The 23642-nt window shown below is 52.8% G+C and overlaps 1 protein-coding gene across 2 annotated transcripts in view; it reads left to right on the top strand.

Annotated features, from left to right (window-relative positions):
• Nucleotides 1-23642, top strand: part of BSN (bassoon presynaptic cytomatrix protein) — a 464919-nt gene that overhangs the window by 436411 nt on the left and 4866 nt on the right. The window contains exons 10-11 of one of the 2 annotated variants that reach the window (XM_073352634.2): nucleotides 8612-8666; nucleotides 21930-22135. In XM_073352634.2, coding sequence (XP_073208735.1) covers nucleotides 8612-8652 — 41 coding nt within the window. In that variant the 3' untranslated portion in view covers nucleotides 8653-8666; nucleotides 21930-22135. The remainder of the gene's footprint in view (nucleotides 1-8611; nucleotides 8667-21929; nucleotides 22136-23642) is intronic. The other variant, XM_073352633.2, reaches the window with a different exon arrangement.

The following is a 23642-nucleotide window of genomic DNA, read 5'->3' on the forward strand; positions in this document are numbered from 1 at the left end:
ACTTTAGGACCACACTCTGCTTAACCAGAGAGATCTGGGTCCCTGTATCATTCTGCACCAAGTACTCCCTGCCATCAATTCTGACAACCTTAACAATGCTCCATATCTGGTTCTTCAGAGGCTAATCTCACAAAACCAATATGATAGATTTCAATCACCTCGGGGGGGTTTCTGTGTTGAGGACAGCAGAACTAACATGAGCTATTGGTTGCCTGCTTCCTCCTAGCACAGGGCATTCATTCCTCAGAAGATCGGTGGAATTACAATAGCACCTTTTGGGCTCTTATGCTTTTTACAGGAGATTTGGGGTGAGGGTTAGAGGAATGATTTTGGGGAGGTGAGCACTCAGCCTACCAGCCACCCTCTTTCTTTATAGGGATAAAACAGGATCCTCCCTTCCCACCATGTTAAAGCCCCTCTTTTGGTGGTTTGCTTTCAAGAGATGCCTGGGTCTCTTCAAAGGCATCAGCTAGAGATGCCATCTCATCTAAAGATTTTTACATTTTTGTCCCATAGACACAGAAATGCTCTTGAGCAATAAGATCAAATATTCCTTCAAAGCTTGTAACACCTTTGCCCCTCACCCATTTTCCCATCATATCTTTCATTTTGTTCACATATTCGCCATGACTCATACCAATATCCATCCCTCTTGAGATTCCTAAATTTAACGCTATATGTTTCAGGGGTAATCTGAAACCTTTGCAAAACATCCTCAATGGACACACATTTCATTGAACACACTTCGAGCTTTACCAGTTCATTTTGCAATCAGGGTAGGAACTCTCTTGGCATCAGGGATTTCATGCACTGCACACAGCCTTTCAAAGGTAGTCAGATATTCAGCAGTATCGTCTACCTCATTGTATGAATGGTCCTAATTGTGGATTTTTGGAGTGATGGGAATCACTGGGGTCGGTGGATTCTGGTTTTGCTTTTCTAGTAGGTCCAGTTGGTGTTTTCGCTCTCTCTCTTTCCTTTATCTCCAGTTCTTTCAGTTCCAATATTCTATAGTGCTCTCTCTCTCTCTCTCAAAGGTCCAACTTTGCAATAGCTTCACTGCATTCACTAATTTTCCTGCTTTTCTGTCCCTACTTCCCTTTCCCAAAATAAACAAACAGAAAATAACAAACCGGTAGCCTCCTCCTGACTGTTCTTAGCCACACTTAAAGCCTCATTTAAAATCTTTATGCCAGTGTACGAAGTGCAAATCTTGCTCAATACAACAATATCTGTATTTCACCCTGATTGCTGCACCACTGACGGGCTCCCCGGTGTGAAGCCTGGGACTGTGAAAGTGCTGTGCCCCCTTAACTCTCCAGCCTGGGCTGTCTCTCAAAATGCTTTGCTAGTGACAAGCAGCAAGCTCCTCCAGATGCTGTCATCACTCAGAACAAACACATGTGGAGCCCCACACCCAGCTAGATTGTATGAATGGTCCCAGAGGCACACATGAATCACACAGAGAAATGCACCAGCCAAATCCCCCCAGCTCCCAGCCTTGTACCTCAGGATATACCATCTTGCACTGTGTGACAGGTTGGGTCACAGAAACCCCCTTGGGACTGCCACCTGATGTTCTGAGACTACCTCTAAGCCTGTTTTCCCTGGCAGCTTGGGACTTCAGTACCTTGCCTGGTTGTGCTAAACATGCTAGCCTGCTACAAACACAGACCCAGATCTGAACCACATCCCCAAAAGTTGCAGGCTTAACTAAAAACAGCTTAAGAAGTGCTCCTGTCTCCAACACCCAGATACCCAGTTCCCAATGGGATCCAAACCCCAAATAAATCTGTTTTACTCTGTATAAAGCTTATACAGGGTAAACTCATAAATTGTTCACCCTCTATAACACTGATAGAGAGATAAGCGCAGCTGTTTGCTCCCCCAGGTATTAATACTTGCTCTGGGTTAATTAATAAGTAAAAAGCGATTTTATTAAATATAAAAAGTAGGATTTAAGTGGTTCCAAGTAATAACAGACAGAACAAAGTAAATTACCAAGCAAAATAAAACAAAAACACACAAGTCTAAGCCTAATACAGTAGGAAACTAAATGCAGGTAAATCTTCCCCTCAGAGATGTTCCAATAATCTTTTTTGACAGGCTAGTCTCGGTCCAGCAATCACTCACACCACTGTAGTTACTGTCCTTTGTTCCAGTTTCTTTCAGGCATATCTTTGGGGTGGAGAGGCTACCTCTTGAGCCAACTGAAGACAAAAAGGAGGGGTTTCCAAGAGCTTATATAGTCTTTTTCTTGTGGGTGGAAACCCCGCTCTTCTCCTGTGTAAAATCCCCTCAACAAGATGGAGTTTTGCAGTCACCTGGGCAAGTCACATGCCCATGCATGACTCAGTTCTTTACAAACACCATTGTTTACATGTTAGTTTGAATGTTCCCAGGAAAGCTACAATATGGATTGGCGTCTTCCAAAGTTCATTGTTAGTTAAGTACTCCCAATTACTTGAATAACCCCTTCAAACTATGTTGACCAAATCTGTCTTATGTGCTTCCTTCAGCAAACACTTTAAATACAAGCATAGAGCCAATGCTCATAACTTCAGATATAAAAGTGATACATGCATACAAATAGGATGAATATATTCAGTAGATCATAACCTTTGCAAGGATATGTTACATGGCATATCTAGCATAAAACATATCCCAGTTATGTCATATTTACACTCCTAAGCATATTTCTAAAAAGCATTATGGGGTGCAAGGTCACACACTGCTCAAGGCAAGCAGTGCAAGTTTATTAATTGGTTCACCACTTCATCAATGGGAAGTGGATATACACCAGCCTTTGTAAACCTGAGCAAACACTTTTATCAAACACTTCAGGCAAACTCACTGGTAAAGATAAACAGTTAAAGAAATTTATTGATTATAAGTGATAGGCAAAAAGTCAGAGTTAGTTACCAAAATAAAATAAAATAAAATATAAGCATGCAGTCTAAACATCCAACCCTATTAGACTGGGCAACATCTAGATTTAAGCAGTTTTTTTCACCCCACTGGATATTGCAATCTTTAATATACAGATTTGTTCCTTAAACCTGGGCCAGTCTCCTCTGTTGGAATCTTCAGTCTTCTGAGTGTCCTTGTAGCTTGAAGCATAGGTGGGGGAAGGAGAAAGGCCAAGCAGGGGGCCCCTGTGTTCTGTTTTATATCCTTAATCCCATGTGCTTGGAGAACACAAGTCCAGGCATGTCTGGTGGTCATTGCTGAATCACAAGATGAAGCAATATCCTGGTGTGTCTCCTGTGAGCGAGTCATTGAATTGTAACTCCTCTTCTGGACAATGGCTGGTGATGTCTGTTCAGCACCCACCCAGGTGTTGATTACCTCTTCCCTTGTCATTGTCTCTGGGGAGCTAGTATCTGGGTGCTGCCCAAACCCACAGCATGCAACACATTCTCATAACTTCATATGCATTAATGATGTACTTATTTAGATGGGACAGTGGGTTTCAGCAGATCATAACCTTTCCTATGATACCTCACAATTATATATAAATGAGGGGGTTACAGGGCGCTCCCCCAAGGTATAAAATGTCATACCTATTTGGTAGGGATGGCCTGCATTCTTTGTTCCTAGATGAATGCCGTTGCATTGAGCTGCATTAAGACATGTTGTTCAGATAGGATTAGTCTGCTGTAAGACATTTGACTCAGTCTCACACAAAATCCTAAATAAAAAATATAAGCACTATGCACAATCCGTGTAGCATCCTGGCAAGGTGGAGGCGCTGCAGCAGGTTAACAGGTCCTGGCTGGTCCTGTGGCTGCTTGGGCCAGAGTATAAAAGGAAGGGGAAGGACAAGATGCCTTCTCCTCATGGGGCTGGCTAAAGCCTCCACATTCTCCCCAGTCTTTTCAGTGGATTTACTTTGTGAGTGTTTGGGTAAAAAGCAAGCCCGGGCCAAGGCTGTAAAAGCACTGATGTCTATAGGGCTAGTTCCATTGCCTGCCTGGGGAACCCAGCTTGGTATCTTGATAGCTTTTTTAGCAAGTTTGGTTGTTAAAGATCACAGTGCTGATGTAAGGTTCTTAGACACCTGAAAGGCTTTTGACTTGGGACTGCATGACACTTTGAGTAAAAACTAGAATGATATAAAATGAACATGGCACATGATGAATGGATTAAATGCTGGCTGGCAGATAGGGCTCAAAATGGAACTGAGAATGGGGAATTGAGTGGGTGTGTGTTTCCGGTGGGTCCCCCAGGGTTTGGTTCTTGGCCCTATGCTATTTAACATGTTTATTGATGACCTGGAAGAAAACGTGTAATCATCATCGATAAAGTTTGCAGATGATCCAAAAATTGGGGGAGTGATAAATAATGAAGAAAACAGATCACTGATATGGATCACTTGGTAAATGGAGAGCAAGCAAATAATATGCATTTTAATACTCTATCCTGGGAAGCAGTGACTCTGAAAAAGATTTGGGGCAATGGTGGATACTCAGCTAAATATGAGATGCCTGTGTGACCGGTGGCCAAAAGGGCTAATGAAATCCTGGTGTGAGCGCTCTAGAATAGTGTGTTCAGTTCTGGAGTCCACAACTCAAGAAGGATGTTGATAAATTGGAGAGGGTTCTAAGAAGAGCCACGAGAACAGCCTCACCTCAGTCCCTGGAAAAATCATGGAGCAGGTCCTTAAGGAATCCATTTTGAAGCACTTGAAGGAGAGGAAGGTGATCAGGAAAAGTCAACATGGATTCACCAAGGGCAAGTCATGCCTGACCAACCTGATTACCTTCTATGATGAGATAACTGGTTCTGTGAATATGGGGAAAGTGGTAGACGTGATATATCTTGACTTTAGCAAAGCTTTAGCAAAGCTTTTGATACAGTCACCCACAGTATTCTTGCCAGCAAGTTTAAAAAGTATGGATTGGATGAATGGACTACAAGGTGGATAGAAATCTGGCTAGATTGTTGGGCTCAATGGGTTCAACATCTTCATTAATGATCTGGATAATGGGATGGATTGCACCCTCAGCAAGTTTGTGGATGACACTAAGCTGGGAGGAGAGGTAGATACATTGGAGGGTAGGGATAGGGTCCAAAGTGACCTAGAGAAATTGGAGGATTGGGCCAAAAGAAATCTGATGAGGTTCAACAAGGACAAGTGCAGAGTCCTGCACTTAGGACTGAAGAATCTCATGCACTGCTACAGTCTGGGGACCGACTGGCTAAGTAGCAGATCTACAGAAAAGGACCTGGGGATTACAGTGGATGAGAAGCTAGATATGAGTCAGCAGTGTGCCCTTGTTGCCAAGAAGGCTAACGGCATATTGGGCTGCATTAGTAGGAGCATTGTCAGCAGATCGAGGGAAGTGATTATTCCCTTCTATTCAGCACTGGTGAGGCCACATCTGGAGTATTGTGTCCAGTTTTCGCCCCCCCCCCCCCACTACAGAAAGGATGTGGACAAATTGGAGAGAGTCCAGCGGAGGGCAAGGAAAATGATTAGGGGGTTGGGGCACATGATTTATGAGGAGAGGCTGAAGGAACTGGGCTTATTTAATCTGCAGAAGAGAAGAGTGAGGTGGGATTTGATAGCAGCCTTCAACTACCTAAAGGGGGGTTCTAAAAAGGATGGAGCTAGGCTGTTCAAAGTCATGGCAGATGTCAGAACAAGGAGCAATGGTCTCAAGTTGCAGTGGAGAGGTCTAGGTTGGATATTAGGAAAAACTATTTCACTAGGAGGGTGGCGAAGCACTGGAATGGTTTACTTAGGGAGGTGGTGGAATCTCCATCCGTAGAGATTTTTATGACCCAGCTTGACAAAGCCCTGGGTAAGATGATTTATTTGGAGTTGGTCCTGCTTTGAGCAGGGGATTGGACTAGATGACCTTCTGAGTTCTCTTCCAACCCTTATCTTCTAGGATTCTATGATTCTATGAATGAGTAACTAAACCATCCTTCGGTTATCTGCCAACACTCCCCCTCCCCCGCAGCTGCATGTCACCAGCACATGTTACTCACAAGGACTGTACATTTTCTTCCAAATCATTGGTAAAGATCTGGAACAGCAGTGAGCTGAGAACAGATCCCCACAAGAACCCCCCCGCCCCCACTGGCTGATGATTTCCTGTTGACAAGCTGCGATGGCTGTCCACCCCACACAGGACTGGAAGGGGATAAGGTGGCCAGGCAGGCCAATTAGCTGCAGAGGCTGCACCTGGAAGAGGAACTTCATAGCAAACAAATATTTCAGCCGGGCTCCTCGGGCTGGCAGAGAAAGCGCTAACACCCTCCAATGGCTGGACATTGAAGCTGGACAAAGTCAGTCTGGAAATCAGGCTTACATTTGCAACAGCTGGAAGAATTAACCATTGGAGCCATTTACTGGGGTCCTAGTGGATTCCCTGGCACTGTCAATTTCTAACTCACAACTGGCTCTGCTCTAGGAAGTGTTGTGGGGCTGCTCTCTCACCTGGGCCAAATTGGCTCAACCGAGCTTTTCACAGGAACCCTTCTGGCCTTCAAAGCTGGAATCTATATAAATAAACTCCAGTGCAATTCCTGTGAATGAGGTTCTAGAGTAGGGTTGCCAGGCATCTGGTTTTCAACTGGAACACCCAGTCGTAAAGGGACCCTGGCGGCACCAGTTGGCACCACCAACCTGGCCACTAAAAGTCTGGTCGGCAGCACAGCAGGGATCCGGTGCTAAGGCAAGCTCCCTACCTACCCTGGCTCAGTGCGGCTCCCAGAAATGGCCGCCAGATCACAGCAGCCTGTAGGCTCATGGGTGGCCAGGGAGGCTCTGCCCATGCCCCAGGTGCTAGCTAAGCAGCTCCCATTGGCTGGGAACTGCGACCAATGGGAGCTGCAGGGTTGGTGCCTGCAGACAAGAGGGCAGCATGCAGAGCTTCATTGGCTGCCCTGCATCTAGGAGCGGTAAGCGCTGCCAGGACCCCACACCTACTCCCACACTAAAACTCCCTCCCAGAGCCTGCACCCCACAACCCCTCCATACCGCAACCCCCTGCCCCAGCCCTGAGCCTACTCCTGCATCTGAAACCCCTCATCCCTGGCCCCACCCCAGAGCCCACACCCCCACCCAGAACCCTCATCCCCCTGCCCCGCAACCCCCTGCCCCAGCGCAGAGCCCTCTCTCACACCCTGAACTCTTCATTTCTGGCCCCACCTGGAGCCTGCACCACCAGCCCTTTAGTCATACTCCCCATCCCAACCCCCTGCCCCAGCCCAAAGCCCGCTCCCACACCCCAAACCCCTCACCTGTCCTCACCCCAGAGCCCGCACCCCAGCCAGAGCCCTAACTCTCTTGCTCCAGCCCAGTGAAAGTGAGTGAGGGTGGGGGAGAGCGATTGATGGAGGGAGGGGGGGTGAAGTGAGCGGGGGTGGGGCCTCTAGGAAGGGGACAGGCAGGGGTGGGGCCTTGGTGGAGCGGTGTTCAGTTTTGTGCAATTAGAAAATTGGCAACCCTACTCTAGGGAGCAATCTGGATTGTATGGGGTGTGGCTACATTGCAATGAGACCTGTGGCTGGTCCATGTCAGCTGATGCAGGCTCATGAGACTTGGGCTGTGGGACTGGAAAACTGCAGTGTAGACATCAGGTCTCGGACTGGTGGCTAGGCTCTGGGACCCTCTCCCATTGCTCTATTTTGCAGAGAACCATGTTGACTGGGGTTAATCATGCTGCCACGTATTTATTCTTTGCTACTTCTGTCATCCATTCCATGGCTTTGTCCAACCGTTTGCCCAACCCTGTTTGCCTTTTCCAGGTGGTGGCTCAACATTAGCATATGTCCAGTCCCCTGGGTCTTGCCCTGTATATCATCAGAGGGGTAAAGGGAGGAGGGGGAGGTAGGGCAGGCTCAGAATTTCTCCCTATTTTGTTCTTATGTTGTAGATAGTGTTGTTTTACAAACAATCAAGCAATTGCAGAGCCAACCTGGCTGTCACCGAGAAGCCAGGGTTACAGCAGAAAGAGCTAGTGCTAGCATGGGCTGGATGCAGGGAAAGCAGCTTTGCTGTCAGAGCCCAGAGCTGCAGTGGGGTTACCGGGAGCTACTCTCTCACTCCCCTGCAGGCCATACCCTGACCCCAGACAATGCCCAGACCCCAGGGCAACAAAAATGATTAGGGGTCTGGAACACATGACTTATGAGGAGAGGCTGAGGGAATTGGGGATGTTTAGTCTTCAGAAGAGAAGAATGAGGGGGGATTTGATAGCTGCTTTCAGCTCTCTGAAAGGGGGTTCCAAAGAGGATGGCTCTAGACTATTCTCAGTGGTAGCTGATGACGGAACGAGGAGTAATGGTCTCAAGTTGCAGTGGGGGAGGTTTAGGTTGGATATTAGGAAAAACTTTTTCACTATGAGGATGGTGAAACACTGGAATGCGTTACCTAGGGAGGTGGTGGAATCTCCTTCCTTAGATATTTTTAAGGTCAGGCCTGACAGAGGCCTGGCTGGGATGATTTAGTTGGGGATTGGTCCTGCTTTGAGCAGGGGGTTGGACTAGATGACCTCCTGAGGTCCCTTCCAACCCTGATATTCTATGATTCTATGAATGATGATACCTCACAGTGCCATTGCATGCCTCACCGCCCTCTTTTCTTTGCCCATCACAGCGGTGTCAGCATTCGGAAAGAAATTCACGTCGTTCTGGTGAGGAAATGCTGCAAGGTGAGTCACACTCCACTGCCCCGATGCCCCATCCCATGGCCATCCTGATGTATGAACCTTTGCCTCCCCACAGCTACTCTGACACACCAGTCCTCACCTCCCCAAAGCCGCCGCAATGCACCAGCCCTCGTCTCCCCACAACTGCCCTGACGAACAAATCCCACAGCCACCCAACATCCCAGCCAACACCACCCCTCAGTGTGCCAGCCCTTACCTCCTCACAGCCACCCCAAAGCACCAGCCGTCACATCCCCACAACTGCCCCAATGCGCCAGCCATCGTCCCCCACCAGCCGCTCTGATGTGCCAGCCCTTGTATCCCCACAGCAGCCCCAAAGTACCAGCCCTGGCCTCCACACACCTATCCTGATGCGCCAGCCCTCACCTCCCCGTAGCCACCCAGATGTGCCAGCCCTCACCTCCCTACAGCTGCCCCGAACCACCACTCCTCGCCTCCCCACATCCACCCTCAACCACAAGCCCTTCCCTCCCTGTTGCCACCCCGAAGCACCAGCCCTCAAATACCCACAGCCACCCTGACAAGTCAGCCCTCGCCTACCTACAACAACACTGATGCTCCTGTCCTCACCTACCTACAACTGCCCTGACGCACCAGCCCTCACCTACCCTCAGCAACCCCAATGCGCCAGCCCTCGCCTCGCCTTGCCCTGATGCATCAGCCCTTGATTCCTCACAGCCACCCTGATGTGCCAGCCATCGCCTCCCCATAACTCTTCTGATGCGCCAGCCCTGACTTTCCCAAAGCCACACTGATGCACCACCCTCGCCTCCCCAAAGCTGCTCTGATATGCTAGCCCTCGCCTCCCCGATGCATCAGCACTCGCCTTCACACAGCAGCCCCAATGCACCAGCCCGCCCCTCCCCACAACAGCCCCAATGCACCCGCCTTCACATCCCCACAACAGCCCTGACACACCAGCCCTCGCATCCCCACAGCCACCCTGACATGACAGCCCTCGCCTACACATAACCACCCTGATGTGGCAGCCCTCACTTCCCCACAGCCACCCTGATGCACCAGTCCTCGCCTCCCCATGGCCGCTGTGACGTGCCAGCCCTTACCTCCCCACGGCCACCATGATGCGCCAGCTCTCACCACCCTGACGCTCCAGCCCTTGCTTCCCCACAGCTGCCCTAACATGCCAGCCGTCGCTTCCCCACAGCTGCCACAATGCACCAGTCCTCGCCTCCCCACAGTTGCCCTGATGCACCATCCTGTGGCCACCCAATGTGCCAGCCCACACCACCCCCCAGTGTGCCAGCCCTTGCCACCCCATCAAAATCCCAAGGCACCAGACCTCACCTCCCAACAAGTGCCCTGACGTGCCAGTCCTCACCTCACCAGAGCCACCCTGATGCGCTAGCCCTCACTTCCCCATTGCCTCCCTGACACACCAGCCCTCGGACACCATGGCCCCCCCAAAGCACCAGTCATCGCCTCCCCACAACCACCCTGATGTTCACCTCACCTCATCTCCCTATAGCTGCCCTGATGCACCAGCCCTCACCTCCGCATAACTGCCTGACGCACCAGCCCTTGCCTGACCATAACTAACTTGACAAACCAGACCTCACTTCCCCACAACCGCCCTGATGCAGCAGTCCTTGCCTTTCCACAACCGCCCTAAACCACCAGCCCTTCCCTCCCCATTGCCACCCCGATGCACCAACCCTCCCCTCCCCACAATGGCCCCAATGCACCCACTTTCACCTCCCCACAATGGCACTGACGTGCCAGGCCTCACATGCCACAGCCACCCTGATGCACCAGCCCTCGGCTACACACAACCGCCTTGAGGCGCCAGCCCTCACCTATACACAACTGGCTTGATGTGCCAGCCCTCGCCTACCCACAAGTGCCCTAATGTGCCAGTCTTTGTTTCCCCACATCTGCCCTGACATGCCAGCCCTCGCCTGCCTACAGCTGCCCTGATGTGCCAGCCCTCGCCTCCCCACATCTACCCCAACGTACTAGCCCTCGCTTCCCCACAACCACACTGATGCACCAGCCCTCGCCTCCCCACAACAGCCCTGATGCCCAGCCTTCCCCTCCCAACAGCTGCCCCGAACCACGAGACCTCGCCACCCCACAGACACCCTGACATGCCAGGTCTTGCCTCCCCATGGTTTCCCTGATGCACCAGCCCTCGACTCACCACAGCTGCCGTGACACGCCAGCCCTTGCCTCCCCACAGCCATCCCGAAGCACCAGCCGTCGGCCCCCCCATAGTTGCAGTGATGCGCCAGCCCTCACTTCCCCACAGCCACTCTGACACGCCAGCCCTTTTCTCCCCATAGCAGCCCTGATACACCAGACCTTGCCTCCCCACTGCTGTCATGATGTGCCAGTTCCGCAACATACCAGACTTTCCCTCCGCACAACCTCTGAGGTCGCAGCCCTTGTCACCCCACAGCAGTCTTTACGTGCCAGCCCTTGCTTTCACACATCCGCCCTGACGCTCCAGCCCTCACATCCCCACATACGCCCTGATGCACCAGCCCTGGCCTCCCCACAGCCACCCACATCTGCCAGCCCTTGCCTCCCTATGACTGTCCTAATGCGCCAGCCCTCACCTCTCCATAGCTTCCCTGATGCACCAGCCCTCCCTTCAGCACAGCTGCCCTGATGCTTCCCCGCAGCCACCCTCATGCCTCAGCCCTCACTTCCCCATGGCTGCCCTGATGCACCAGACCTCGATTCCCCACAACCACCCTGACATACCAGCCCTCACCTCCCCATAGCTGCCCTGAAGTGTCAGCCCTTGCTTCCCCATAGCCACCCTGATACACCAGCTCTCGCTTCACCATAACCTCCTTGACATGCCAGCCCTGGCCTCCCAACAAATGACCTGACACAACAGCCCTCTTTTCTCCACAGCCGCTCTGATGCGCCAGCCCTTCTCTCCCCACAGCCACCCTGATGCACTAGCCCTCACTTCCCCACAGCTGCACTGACATGCCAGCCCTCACTTCCCCAGAGCCGCCCTGACACGCCAGCCCTCACCTCCTTTCAGCCACCCTGATGCGCTAGCTCTCGTATCCCCAAAACTGCCCTGACACAACAGCCCTTGCCTCTCCACAGCCGCCCTGATGCACCAGCCCTCTCCTACCCACGACCAATGTTCCCTCTAATTTTTGACAGGCCGTGTGTGCAAAAAATTTCTTCTGTGGAAATTTTTGACAGGCCATGTGCGCAAAAAATTTCTGTGTGTATTGTGCTTCTCCGCAAATTTTTGTGAGCGCGGTGTTTTGCCGTGTGCGCTGGCTTTAGGATCTGTGTGCGTACACACACACACACAGCTTAGGGGGAACGGTGCCCATGACTGCCCTGAAACAACAGGCCTCTCCTCACCACAATCACCCTGACACGACAGCCCTCGCCTCCCTGTCCTGATGTGCCAGCCCTCATCTCTCCACAATCGCCCCGAAGTACCAGACCTCGGCACCCCACACACAACCTGATGAGCCAGCTCTTGCGTCCCCATGGCTACCATGATGTGCCAGGCCCCAACTCCCCACAGCTACCGCGACAAGCCAGTCCTCGCTTCACCAAAGCTGCCCTCGCTTGCCAACACTTGCCTCACCACAGCCACCCTGATGCGCCAGCCCACGGCTACCCAACCTGCCAGCCAACACCACCCCTGTATGGCAGCCCTCACCACCTGATCACTGTCCTGAATCACCAGCCCTGTCCTCTCCACAGCCTCTGGGAACCACAAGCACTCACCTTCCCACAGCCACTCCAACGCTCCAGCCCTCCCCTCCCCTCAACTTCTCTGAACCACAAGCCCTCGCCTCCCCATGGCAGCCCTGATGCACCAGCCCTCGCCACTCTACAGCCTCCCTGACACACCAGCCCTCACCTTCCCAAAGCCACACAGACACGCCAATTCCTGCCTTCTTAGAATTGTCCCAGCACACCAAAACTCACCTCCCCACAGCCACCCTGATGCACCAGCACTCACCTCCCCACAGCTGCTCTGATGAGCCAGCCCTTGCCTCCCCACAGCCAGGGCTGGTGCATCCAAGTGGCTGTGGGGAGGGGAGGGCTGGTGCATTGGGGCAGTTTTGGGACTGTGAGGGCTGGCATGTAAGGGTGGTTGTGGCGAGGCGAGGCCTGGAGCATGAGGGTGGCTTTCGGGAGGCAAGGGCTGGTGTGTCAGGGAGATGTGGGGAGGTGAGGGAAGGCGCACAGGGCAGCTGTGGGGAAGTGAGGGCTGCCATGTCACAGTGGGTTCTGCAGAGGGAAGGTCTCGTGCGTCGGGGCAGTTGTGCGGAGGCAAGGGCTGGTGCATTGGGATGGCCAGGGGAGGCGAGGGCTGGCACATCAGGGTGGCTGTGGGGACGCGAGTGTTGGCAAGCAAGGGCAGCTTTGGTGAAATGAAGATTGGTATGTCAGGGTAGCTGTGGGGAGTCGAGGGCTGGTACATCACGGCAGCCATGGGGAGTCAAGAGCTGGCTCATCAGGTTGTGTGTGGGGTGCTGAGGTCTTGTACTTCTGGGTGAGGGAGGTGATGGCTGGGCCTCAGGGCGGCTGCGGGGAGGTGAGGGCTGTCACGTCAGGGCTACTGTGGTGAGAAGAGGGCTGTTGTTTCAGGGCAGTCATGGGGAGGTGAGGGCTGGTGCATGAGGTTGTCTGTGCAATGGCAAGGGCTGGCACGTCAAGGCGTCTGTGGAGAGGCACGGGCTCTTGTGTCAGGGCAGTTTTGGGGGGGCGAGCGCTGGCGCCTCTGGGCGGCTGTGGGGAGGCGAGAGTTTACGCACCAGAACAATTCTAGGGAGGCAAGGGCTGATGTGTCAGGGTGGCTGTGGGGTGGTGAGGGCTGGTGCACTGGAGCGGCCATGGGGAGGCGACTGTGGTTAGGAGAGGAATGTAATTTCAGGGCAGTCATGGGGAGGCGAGGGCTGGTGCATCAGGGCAGGCTCCCCACAGCCGCCCTGACGCGCCAGCCCTCGCCTCCCCACAGCCGCCCTGACGCGCCAGCCCTCGCCTCCCCACAAGCCCCCGATGTGCCAGCCCTCCCATCCCCACAACTGGCTTGACACACCTGCCCTTGCCTCTCCACAACTGCCTTGAGATGCCAGCCCTCGCATCCCCACAACCCCTCTGACGTGCCAGCCCTCTCCTCCCCACAACTGCCATTATGCGCTGGTTGTCACCTCCCCACAACTGCCCCAACGCGCCAGCCCTCGCTTCCCTACAGCTGCCCTGATGCACCAACCCTCCTCTTCTCACAGCCACCCCGAAGCACCAGCCCTCACCTCCCCATAACTCCCCTGAAGCACCAACCCTTGCCTCTGCACAACCGCTCTAAAGTGCCAGCCCTCGCCCTCCCCACAGCCGCCCTGACATGCCAGCCCTCGCCTCCCCACAGCCACATTGACATGCCTGCCCTCGCCTCCCTGCAGTCACCCTGAGGCACCAGCCGTGGCCTCCTCACACCCACCCTTACATGCCAGACATCACACCCCATACAACTGCCCTGAACCACCAGCTCTCGCCAGCCCACAGCCACCCTGATATGCCAGTGCTCGCCTCCCCACGGCTGCTCTGATGCAGCAGCCCTCGCCTCCCCACAACTGCCCCAATGCACCAGTCCTCGCTTCCCTACAGCCGCTCTGATGTTCCAGCCCTCATTTCCCCACAGCCATCCCGAAGCACCAGCCCTCACCTTGCCATAACTGCCAGACACGCCAACCCTCGTCTCCCCACAGCCACTCTGAACCACCAGCCCTCACCTCCACATTACTGCTCTGATGTGCCAGCTCTCGCCTCCCCACAACTTCTCCAATGCACCAGTCCTCTCTTTCCTATAGATGTCTTGATGTGCCAACCGTCGTCTTCCCACAGCAGCTCTGAACCACCAGCCCTCACCTCCCCGCAATTGCCCAGAACCAGCAGCCCTTGTCTCCCCATGGCCTCCCTGACATGTCAACCCTCAACTACCCACAACTGCTCCGACATTCCACTTCTCACTCTCACTTCCCCACAGTCACCCTGACGCACCAGCCCTCGCCTCCCCACAGCCACCCTGAAGCACCAGTCCTCGCCTCACCACAAGTGTACCAATATGCCAGCCCTCGCTTCCCCACAGCCGCCCTGAACCATTAGCCCTCACCTCCCCACAGCTGCCTTGACGTGCCAACCCTTGCCTCCCCAGAGCCGCTTTGAAGGAGCAACCCCCCCCGTTTCCCACAGCTGCCCTATGCGCCAGCCCTCGGCTCCCCGCTACTACTCTGACATGCCAGCCCTTGCTTCCCCAGAACCACCCTGATATGCCAGCACTCGTCTCCCCACAGCCACTCAGAAGCACCAGCCTTCGCCTCCCTACACCTGCCCTGATGCACCAGCCCTCCCCTTCCCGCAGCCACTCCAAGGCACCAGCCCTACCCTCATCACACCTGCCCTGATGTGCCAGACCTCATACCCCTGACAACTGCCCCGAACCACCAGCCTTTGCCACCTCACAGCCAGCCTGACATGCCAACCCTCACCTCCCCATGGTTGCACTGATGCACCAGCCCTCGTCTCCCCACAACTGCCCCAACACGCCAGCCCTCACTTCCCTACAGCCGCCCCAATGCGCCAGCCCTTGTCCCCCCACAGCCACCCTGAAGCACCAGCCCTCACCTCTCCACAACCACCCCAAAGCACCAGTTTTTGCATGGGCTTGGTTTAAGCCATGAGGATACATTTTAAACCTCATAACTATGTACATGAAGTTATAACCTATAACATTACTTTAACAATTACCATAACATCACTATAACAACCATGCGCAGTGCATCATGAACCTTCCGAAGACACCAGACATGACAAACTTTCCATTGGATACTACACAATCATTTTATAAGGATGAACATGGGGGTGCTGGGTGTTCCCCCAACGTACAGAACATCACACCTCCCCTCTTAGCTTACTGCAAGAGGGTTAGTCACAAAGGCAGTTTGTGTTATTGTTCTCTTGGCATCCAGCCATTAAGGCCATGAGGCGGCGTGCCTCAGTTTCCACATTCACACACAGCAAACAAGGTTTTTTATAGTTTCTCTGCTGTGATTAGCTTTAAACCTGTTTACAGGTATTAATTGAAAAGTAGCATTATCACAAGGTTTAACAGCAGTAACAAAATTCTTATCCCAAAACTTAATACCAAAATTTTTAATACGGATGGGTGTTTTTATACTATGCCCTCTGTTCAGATATTCTAGTTTGAGGTTAGTTTATTCATTACCCATGGTGTCCTTTGACTCTCTCGCATGTAATCAGTCACTGGCTTTTCCTTCGCTCCAGTGTTCCCTTCTGTATGAAGAAAGAAAAGGAGCACTTGTGGCACCTTAGAGACTAACCAATTTATTTGAGCATAAGCTTTCGTGAGCTACAGCATGCATCCGATAAAGTGAGCTATAGCTCACGAAAGCTTATGCTCAAATAAATTGGTTAGTCTCTAAGGTGCCACAAGTACTCCTTTTCTTTTTGCAGATACAGACTAACACGGCTGTTATTCTGAAACCCTTCTGTATGGGCTCTTAATTTTTAATCATGTTTCTGGCATTTTGATATCTCAGGGTCTGGCAAGATAGGTGTTCAGGGGGATCCTGCACATTGGCTGGCCCTTTGGGGAGCCATCTCCCAACCCCAGGACTGTACATATTCAGAAAATCCAGCTCCCCTTTTGGGGTTACCCTGTGTTTCCCCCTCCCAGCATTGAGTCCTTCCCTGCCCCCTAGAGGGCTGTGATCTGTGCTCTCTGGGCTAGGTGTGTTTACCCTTTGATCAGATTCACCTTTTCCCAGCAGCTTTCCCATAACTCTTCTCTGTGTTTCACCAGCCTAGGGAAAAACACCCCCTTCTCTGTCAGTTGGGTCATTTGTGCTCTCACAAACTACCACCTGGCAATTTCCTGCTCCCAACTCCTCTGTTATCACAGGCATTGGAACTGCATCTTGATTTAAAGAGACACAGTTACTTTCCAAAAAAGTATCAGAAATAGCATCCTGAAAAATTGGAACCTGGATTGGGGTATCCTCCGCCACCCCTTTCTCTGTCCCTGAGAAGTCAGCTGTGTGACTGCTCCCCTCCAGGAGGTTAGTTACACAGTTCCTTCTCAAAACCTGGGTCACAGCCTGAGTGGCCGGGTGCACAGATGCTGACCCAGCCATCCTCCTAGTGTCCTGGGCATCCTGCCCCAAGTGACTAATGAGGAGTCATTCCTGTACCTCCAGTATTCCTTCCACGGTTTCCTCCTCTGGGCCCCCTCCTAAGACACATTTCTCTGTGCTCCCCAGGTAGGGTTCTATCTCTTGTTCATCTGCAGAACTCTGCCAGCTAACAAATGGGACAGTTTCCTTAATCACTGATAACAGTTCTCCTGCCCCAGCACCTGAGGGCACATTGCTTTCAGCTGGAAAGGAGCTAGTCTCAGCCCTCCCTCCCCCCACACATACTTGGAAGCACCCTACTTCCCTGTGTTAGAGTCACAGGAATCCTCATCCACCTCAGTGGTTTCTGTGATTCCATGCCCCTTCTCTGGGCTCTCTGGGACACATTTCTCTCTGCTCCCTAGAGTCGGTTTTGCTTTTGGTTCAGCTGTAACCTGCTGGCAGCTAACAACCTGGACAGTTCTCTCCCTGGCAGGCATTACATCCCCATCCCTTCCTGATGTGGTGTTGCCTCCAGCTGCAGTGCAAGAGTTGGTCTCAACCACCTTCCCACCTGGAAGCATGTGGTTTCTCCCTGCTGCAGATGAATCAAGAATACTCTCTTCCATTCTCTCGGCAGCTCCTGAGACTTAACCTTTCCCTTGGGGGTCCCAGCATAACACTCCCTCCTGCTTCAGGCAAATACTTTAACCTGAGTTACACGGAAAAAATCATTACCAAAGAGCAGGTCAAATACGAGGTGTTCCATTATCCCCACAATTAAAACACTTTCCAAACCACATGAATTTTAGCTAACAGTATGAGGAATCTGCTTTCACCCACCCTCACAATCTCTGCCATTTGGCCAGGCAACATACTGGCCTTTGGGACCACACTCTGCTTAACCAGAGAGATCTGGGCCCCTGTATCCCTCTGCCCCAAGTATTCCCTGCCATCAGTTTGGACAGCATTAACATGCTCCATATATGGTTCTGCAGAGGCCTCACAAAACCAGTATGATAGGTTTCAATTGCTTGGGGGGTTTCTGTGTTGAGGACAGCAGAACTAACATGAGCTATTGTTTGCCTGCTTCCTCCTAGCACAGGGCATTTATTCCTCAGTTGATCAGTGGAATTACACTGATAGGACCTTTTGGGCTCTTCTACTTTTACAGGAGATTTGGGAGGAGGGTGAGAGGAATGTTTTTGGGTCAGAGAATATTTAGGCTCCCAACCCCCTTCTCTCTTCCCAGGGGCAAAATGGGATCCTCCCTTCCCACCAGTTTGAAACCCTGGACCAGTGATCTGCTAGGTCACTTGAATCCTTGACTCTGGGAGCCAGCCCTACCCTGCTCTGCTCAGAGAACCCCCACTCCTGGGCTGTTCACACACAGCCTCTGGCATGTAATCTGCTCCTTGGTTTGTGCAACCAAATGACACTAGCCAATACCTCTGGTCCCAGACAAAACTCTAGGAACCTCCATCTTACAGTGTCCAGTTATGCCCGCTGGACGCTGCAAGCTTATATGAGTTTGTCAATTTAACAAAGAAATTGATATGTACCAGGCTTGTTATCCCAAGGGGAGTCTCTGCCACACTTCAAACCAAAAGTGCTGCTTCAGTTAGAATAAACAAACAGATTTATTAACTATAAAGATAGATTTTAAGTAATTATAAGTCAAAACATAACAAGTCAGATTTTGTCAAATGAAATAAAAGCAAAATGCATTCTAAGATGATCTTAACACTTTCAGTGCCCTTATAAACTTAGATGCTTCTCACCTTCAGCCAGGCTCTCCCCTTTGATCAGCACTTTAGTCACTTGGTGTGGTGTCTGTAGATGTAGGTGGAAGAGAAAGAGAGATCATAGCAAATGTCTATCCCTTTTATTATGTCCTTTCTTCTCTCTTGGCTTTGCCCACCCACCCCCACCCTTCAGAGTCAGGTGAGCATTACCTCATCGCAGTTCCAAACTGACCAAAGGAAGGGTGGGGGGGTAAATCCCTCGAGAGTCTAACAGATTCTTTTGTTGCTGCCTAGGCCACTGTCCTTTGTTCCTGTGACTCTGGGCTCGGTTTCTCCCATACCTGCCCTGATGAGATGTGAACTACCCCTCTGCTCTTGGAGAGTTTTTGCCTGGGCTTGCTTTAAGTGATGAGGATACATTTTCAGCCTCATAACTATATACATGAAATTGTAACCTATAACATTACAGTAACGTTACTGTAACAACTACTATAACATCGCTATAATAACCGTGCTCAGTGCATCATGAGCCCTCTGAAGACACCCACATGACAAACTTTGCATTGGATACCACACAATCATTTTATAAGGATGAATATGGGGGTGCTCAATGTTCCCCCAATGTACAGAGCGTCACACCTTCCTCTCCCCACAACCACTCTGAACCACCAGCCCTCGCCTCCCCACAGCCTCCCGCATGTACCAGCCCTCGTCTTCCCACAGCTGCCCCGAAGCACCAGCCTTCGCCTCCTCATAGTCCCCACAAAGCACCAGCCGCACCTCCCCACAACAGTCCCAGTGCACCAGCCCTTGCCATCCCACAGCCATCCTGACATGCAAGCCCTCACCTCCCCACAGCCGCCCTGACGCGTGGGCCCTAGCCTCCCCACAGCCGCTCTGATGCACCAGCCCTCACCTCTCCACAGCTGCCCTGACATGCCAGCCCTCTCCTCCCCAGAGCCTCCCTGACATGCCAGCCTTTGCCTCCCCACAGCCACCCGGAAGCACAAGCCCTCACCACCCCACAGACACCCTGATTTGCTAGCTGTTGTCACCCCATGGCTGCCCTGATACACCAGTCCTCGACTTCCCACAACTGTCCCAACACGCCAGCCCACACCTCCTGACAGCCGCCCTGACATGCCAGCCCTCGTATTCCCACAGCTGCCCTGAAGCACCAGCCCTCACCTCCTCACAATTACCTGGAAGCACCAACCCTCGCCACCCCACAGCTGCCCTGACACGCCAGCTCTTGCTTACCCTCAAGGGCCCTGACGTGCCAGCCCTCGCCTCCCCACAGCCACCCTGACACGCCAGCCCTCGTCTCCCCATATCTGCCCTTATGTGCCAGCGCTCCCCTCCCCATGGTCGCCCCAATGCCCCAGCCCTCGCCTCCCCACAATCACCCTGACGCTCCAGCCCTCACCTCCCCAGAGCCTCCCAGATGCTCCAGCCCTCGCCTCCCCACAGCCACCCTGACGCTCCAGCCCTCGCCTCCCCACAGCCGCCCTGATATGCCAGCTCTCACCTCCCCACAGCCACCCTGACGCTCCAGCCCTCGCCTCCCCACAGCCGCCCTGATGCACCAGCCCTCTCCACCCCACAGCTACCCTGATATGCCAGCTCTCGCCTACCCACAACGGACCTGACATGCCAGCCTTCGACTACCCACAGCTGCCCTCACGCACCAGCCTTCGTCTCCCTACAGCCACCCTGACGTGCCAGCCATTGCCCCCTGTAACAATGCTGGTTCTGGCAGGACCCAACTGAGAGTACCAATTCAGGACAAATTGCTTAAATCATGGCAATAACAGCCCAGGGCTGGGGTTCCTTTGCACACCAAGGCAAACCAAACCAGCCAAACAGAGAACACTTTGGTTTTACCCCACTGGCTATCCAGAAGTCATACGAGCAATTCCCTTAGACACTTCAGTTTCCCAGTATCACTACCATTGCCACTCATTATGGGGATGAATGGTTATGAAAACCAATACCCCAGTAAAACAAAAAATGTTCTCCCAATCCCAAAGGACCAAGCCCCAGATCCAGGCCAATATACAAATCAGATCTTACCCAAAAATCATGCTGTTGCCAATCCTTTAGAATCTAAAATCGAAAGGTTTATTCATAAAAGGAAAAAGATATAGATGAGAGCTAGAATTGGTTAAATGGAATTAATTACATACAGTAATGGCAAAGTTCTTGGTTCAGGTTTGTAGCGGTGATGAAATCAACTGGAGGTTCAAATCAAGTCTCTGGAGTGCATCCATAGCTGGGATGGGTCATTCAGTACTTTGTTTAGAGCTTCAGTTTGTAGCAAAGTCCCTCCAGAGGCAAGAAGCAGGATTGAAGACAAGATGGAGGAGCTGCAGCAGCCTTTTATAGTCTCTTGCCATGTGGTCTCCTTTCTTTGTTCCAAAGACAAGCATTCCAGCACATGGCATGAAAAAACCTTTGAGTTCTGTCCATAGGCATGTCCCTGCATTCCTTGCTGAGTCACGAGGTGTAGCTGCCTTCTCTCAATGGGTCATTTGTATAGCTGATGGTCCTTAATGGGCCATCAAGCAGGCTAGACAGTACTGATGCCAAATTGTCTGGGGTGTCACCCAGAAGCATAGCACAAGTTTGAAATACAGACAGTATAGAGCCAATACTTATAACTTTAAATACAAAACTGATACATGAATACAGATATGCTATCTGTATCATAACCAGCAAACCATAACCTTGTCTTAGACACCTTATACAAGATTTGTCCCAGTTTATGTCAGTAACGTCACACTCCGCACAACTGCCCCAACACACCAGCCCTTGCCTCCCCACAGCCACCGTGACACACCAGCCCTCATCTCCCCACAACCACCCTGACAAACTAGCCCTCGTCTCCCCACAACCACCCTGACAAACCAGCCCTTGCCTCCCCACAACCACTCTGAAGCACCAGCCCTCTCCACCCCACAACCGCCCCAAATAACTAGCCCTTGTTTCCACACATCCACCCTGGTGCCCCAGCCTTCTCTACCCTACTATTGCCCTGCTGTATTGGCCTTGCCTGATGTTCCGGACTAGGTGTGTGGGCTTTAAAGTGTCTGAGGAGGATGGGAATGGGTGAGAGCTTCCTGAGCAACGTCTGCAGAGGCCTGGGAATCAGCCCATCCAGCCCCCATCCATTCCCCACCAACCCATTCCCCGACTCCTTGGCCCCCATTAGCCCCTGCCACTTGCCCAAGTCACTGTCCCTCCAGCCACTCACCTGCTCCATACCCCACCAGCTGCCACCCACCATGTGCCCCCTCATTCTCCACCCACTCTCCAGCCCCTGCACACTGCACTGACCTCCCATCCTCTCTCCTGCCCAGTAACCCACCTGCTATTTGCTGACTGCACCGCCCTGCTCAGGCGGGAATTGCCTGGGGGTGCCTCTCATTAGATGCCCCAACCCCCCCACCACCCTCTTCCGCCGACAGGAGGCTGGGAAAGCGGGTGGCGATCTAGTCTTCGCAGTGGAAAAACCTATGAAGAAACCAGTGAATTCAGCAGGCAACGTTGGACTCTGGGTATAACAGTGAGTGCCCCTGGGTACAGCCGTGAAGGTGGGGTCTGCTTGGGGTACAGCTGCAAGGGGGACTGCTAGGGATGCAGCTGCATGAGGGTCTGATGGTACAGCTGCATGGAGGTCAGGGGTACAGCCACATGGGGGTCAGGGTACAGCTGTGAGGGGAACTGCTGCTTTTTGCCTTTTGCAGATTGGATTATGTGGAAATTTAGTGCTCATGAAATTAATGCCCATGGGCAGGGTCAGGCACACAACAAGCTTCCTCCCCCTGCTCTGCCAGTGCCTCTCAAACACCCGCCTTGCAGCCACCAGCTAGCCCAGCCCCATTCCACAGCCCCTGCTAGCCCAGCCCTGGGCTCCCCACTCTCCCAGCTCTGTCGGAGCCCTCTCTCCCAACCCACAGACCTCTGACATTCCAGCCCTGGGCTTCCCCCTCCCCCAGCTCTGCTGATGCACCTCATTCCCAACCCACAGCTCCCTGCTGTTCCTGAAAAGAGTATGCCTGTCGCTGAAGCCCTGTGTGGGCTTTGTGCTGATACCAGAATGCTCATTTCCCATGTGCCATGAGACTCAGTGCATTGGAGAGCAAAATGCCTGAGCACTGAGAAGACACTGGGCCAAGGTGTGGTACATTTGCTGTATGATGAAGCTGGCAGGGCGAAGATGGCTGGAAAAGGGCAGTGCCCCCCAAGCCAGGAGTGGATGGGCCATTTGAGAGGCCCTTGTCCCAGTGAGAAGAACAAAGTGTGTGAGGGGCTCAGCCTATCACTCCCTTCTCTGGGAACCAGACCCTGCCCCATGCCATCTCCTGGGCATGGCAGCCAGGCAGCTATTGCCCTAGGCTGCTCAGTGTCCAGGCTGGCTCCCCCAGCCCTGCTCTCACCAACATTCGCACCCTATGCGGCTGTTCACACGGGTACAGCAGAGGGTCTGACAGGGCAGACTGGTCCCTGTGGTGTGGGCACTGCATAGAATGTAATAACAGTCCCTGCCTGGGAGAGCTGGGAGTGAGAGATGGGACTGCCGGCCCATGTTTCCCCACAGAGATGAGTTGATCGCTCTTTGGCTGCCACTGCCCCAGCACCCTCCCCACCAGCCCTTTGCCAAGGGGGACTGGATGACACTGTAGCTGCTGAATCATGGCATGCCCAGGCCACTCCTCCTGCTTGGAGCATTACCCACTGCTTGGGTGTCTCTGGGCTGCTGAACCCCTGCCTGGCAATGGGTAGCTGAACAGCAGAGCTATGGCAGGAGAGCTGCGGGAGCCTGGCCTGGCTTGCTGGGGAGGTGGCGGGGCTGCAGTGCCAATTTGCAGAGGGTGAAATGCACAGCTCTGAGCCCAGATTTAAGCTAAGGGCCCACTGGGGCTGGGCAGTTCATTGGGTCAGGAGTTCCTCAGCCATCTCCTTGATTGTAAACAGGCTACACACTCCTCCCACTGGCCACTGTGCCTGCAGAGAGCTGTTCCCAAGCTAGAGGACTGTGTGTGCCAAGGGGGGCAGGAGGAGCAGGAGTG

The sequence above is a fragment of the Lepidochelys kempii genome, chromosome 7 (genome assembly GCF_965140285.1).
Source record: "Lepidochelys kempii isolate rLepKem1 chromosome 7, rLepKem1.hap1, whole genome shotgun sequence".
Taxonomy (NCBI): domain Eukaryota; kingdom Metazoa; phylum Chordata; order Testudines; family Cheloniidae; genus Lepidochelys; species Lepidochelys kempii.